The sequence below is a fragment of the Populus euphratica genome, unplaced genomic scaffold, assembly GCF_000495115.2.
Source record: "Populus euphratica unplaced genomic scaffold, PopEup_1.0 scaffold587.1, whole genome shotgun sequence".
NCBI classification, from domain to species: domain Eukaryota; kingdom Viridiplantae; phylum Streptophyta; class Magnoliopsida; order Malpighiales; family Salicaceae; genus Populus; species Populus euphratica.
The window spans coordinates 27,459-30,755 of NW_011500215.1; the positions used below are offsets into that span (position 1 = coordinate 27,459).

The 3,297-nt window shown below is 36.8% G+C and overlaps 1 protein-coding gene across 1 annotated transcript; it reads left to right on the forward strand.

Moving 5' to 3' along the window:
- Window positions 1-405: 405 nt before the first annotated feature.
- LOC105112192 (vacuolar amino acid transporter 1-like) lies at window positions 406-2,516 on the forward strand. Its single transcript, XM_011007796.1, has 3 exons — window positions 406-808; window positions 899-1,509; window positions 1,650-2,516. Exons 1-3 carry the CDS (start codon window positions 517-519, stop codon window positions 2,187-2,189), a joined length of 1,443 nt encoding a protein of 480 aa, XP_011006098.1. The 5' UTR covers window positions 406-516; the 3' UTR covers window positions 2,190-2,516.
- The last annotated feature ends 781 nt before the right edge of the window (window positions 2,517-3,297 follow it).

Below are 3,297 nucleotides of genomic sequence, written 5' to 3' on the forward strand. Positions count from 1 at the left end.
AATATCCCTTTTTTTATTATGAAAAAATGAAATACTAATTTCAGTTGAACTATAATATTCATTGACTGCTCTTCTTCTTCTTTTTAAATCATATAGTCAGGTGTACTCCTGAATCTATTCATATGCTTAATTCACAGACTTCGTGGCTTCATCAGGATGTGTTCCGAAATAACAATGCTTCCCTGCCTGTGTGCTCCAGTATCTTCGCATTTGTCGGAAAGCAACATGTTACAATTGCCAACTCCCCTGGGAGATTCCCTTTGATCAAGTGTACCACTTGGTTCAGACCACTTGCAAATCCAATCAGATACAATGGCTAGATTCTTACAAATGGTAGGCATAGTATTACGTTGTATCCATCTTCTGCTATAAATATACCCACCCTATCACTTCCTTTTCATCTTTAACTAGGTGTTTCTGTCTAGGATACAAACTATAGTTACAGTTAGACCGTCCAATTAATTGTTTTCACTATTTCTTCCTGTTTTCCAATTTCGGGTATCCAAGAGTTTTATCATGTGGAACCAGATACGGAAGTCCTTCAGGAAATTACTCTGCCCTGAATCTGCAGATTGTCTCTCCCATCGGAATATTCAAGTTGCGAGTGAGTCTGTGCATGATGAGAAATTGGCTCCGCAATGGATGACTTGTGATGCTTGTGTAGAGGAAAATAAAGGGTGCAAGTGTGATCAAGACACCCAAGATTTAAAGAGTGCTGTGGTAAACGAGGCAGATGTTGAGCATCATACTGATCAGGCTAATAGTTCTTTTGCTCATTCTGTCATCAACATGATTGGCATGCTCATTGGTAAGGCTTTCAGATCTCCTGATTCCATCTTCTTAGAGTGAATGGACAAGAAGTTTTTGGCTAATTGATTCGCATGTGTTTCCGTCACAGGGCTTGGGCAGCTATCCACTCCTTATGCTTTAGAAAATGGAGGATGGGTTTCTGCATTCTTGCTAGTGGGACTAGGTGTAATATGCGCATATACATCCCACCTGCTCGGAAAATGCCTTGCTAAGAGTCCCAAGTCAAGGAGCTATACAGATATTGGTCAACATGCATTTGGCTCCAATGGAAGAGTTTTGGCTGCAACCTTCATTTACTTGGAGATTTTCATGGCCCTAGTCTCCTACACCATATCACTTCATGACAATCTTATAACAGTATTTGCAGGGACACAACTTAGGTTACCAATATGGGCAAAATTATATAAATCTCAGCTACTAACCGCGATGGGGGTGCTGGTGGCACTTCCTAGCCTGTGGCTGAGGGATCTTTCTTCCATATCTTTCCTTTCATCAGGCGGCATTCTGATGTCCATCGTCATCTTCACTTCCGTTGCATGCACTGCCATCTTTCAAGTTGTGAAAGCGAATCACAGTATACCCGCGCTCCACCTCCACAAGATTCCTGCCATATCCGGCCTTTACATCTTCAGTTATGCGGGCCACATCGTTTTCCCCGACTTGTATAAATCCATGAAAGATCCATCCAAGTTTACAATGGTATCACTCCTAATTAATTCAGTCTCTCCTCAAATCAAATTACAGTACTTCTCTTCTTTTCTGAATATAAAATATTCCATAATTTTGACGTAATGTTTGAGAATATTTTGCTCACCCTTAATTTTCACGTTTGGTTCCAGGTATCTATTGTGAGCTTTGCATCGGTATCAGCACTATACGCATCACTAGCATTCATGGGTGCCAGACTATTCGGCCCTGAAGTCAGCTCTCAAATAACCCTAAGCATGCCTCGACATCATATCATTACAAAGATTGCCTTGTGGGCAACAGTGCTAACACCCATGACCAAATATGCACTCGAATTCGCACCATTCGCCATCCAGCTAGAACACAACCTTCCTAATTCTATTAGTTCCCGGACTAAGACAGTTATAAGAGGCGCTGTGGGTTCATTTCTGCTACTGGTAATACTAGCTCTAGCACTTTCCGTTCCATATTTTGAGCATGTCCTCAGCCTTACTGGTTCCCTTGTGAGCGTCAGCATTTGCATAGTTTTCCCCTGTGCCTTCTACATCAAGCTTTCATGGGCTCAAATATCTAAGCCTGTTCTAATCCTAAACGTGATCCTTCTTGCTTTTGGGTTACTTCTTGGAGTCTTTGGGACCATATCCTCTTCGAAGTTGCTCATTACAAGTCTAGAAAGAGCACACCATACCTGAACACATCAATTAACGGTCGATCTAGAGAGGATCAATCATCCTGATCTTCTTTTCCACCCAGCTATCTATGCCTGATTGAAACTCAAAAATAATTTGGTCTATTATTGCAGCCGCTACACACAAGGTAATATGTAGTTAAAAAGGAGGGCTAGCTGATATGCTCCCACAAGAAATTTTCTCTTCTGCTACATTCCGAAATATGGAAAGAGTTCTTAGGTGTATCATAAGAGGAAATTGCGCTGTCATGTTGTAAACTTGGTCATAATACAAGGTTACTTGACATTAGCCCCTCTGTTTCTTCCAATCGACAGTGACATTTAAAAGAAATTGATAGTCTTCTACTTCGGATCGAAAGCACAAATCCATAAACACAGAGTACATGCACGAACCCAGCTCAAAAGCAAGATTCTGTGCCTGTATCCGAATATTCCTGCAACAAAGCAAAGCATAGTTATGAACATATTAACACTAATTTAATTGTTACTTCATGACATAGTTATTAAACTAATCCAGAATCGACCTTGTTAAGAAATCAGGTTCCAAATTATATGAGTTAGTTTGAAAAAATAAAAATAAAATTAGGTTAATTACAAACTCATGTTTTTGTGATTTAAAACCTTACCAGGATTCAGGTCTTTAGGTTAATCTATTAGGATGGTCGGGTTTTATATATTTATTTTTTACATTAGAAAAAAAGTTACAATTTGTAATGAGACAAGTTGAATAAATACATCAATTTTTTTTGTATTTATTAGTATAAATAATTTTTTTATTTATTTAATTAAATGTATATAAGTGCTTTTATATATATATATATATATTTATGATTAGTTATTAAATAATAAAAATCAAAATTGTTTTAAAAGTACCGTAAGACGAAACATGGTATGGTTAAGTTGATAGGAGGATGTGAATCTTTATGTTTTCTTAAAAACATGACTGATCATGTTTCAAATTTAATAATTAATTTTAAATTCAATAATCTATAAAAAACTAAATTGTTATTATTTTTATTTTATATATATATTTATTAAATTATGGCCATTTAATTTAATTTAATTATTTAAATTTAATATGATGACTATGTTTTTAAGAAAACATAAAAGTT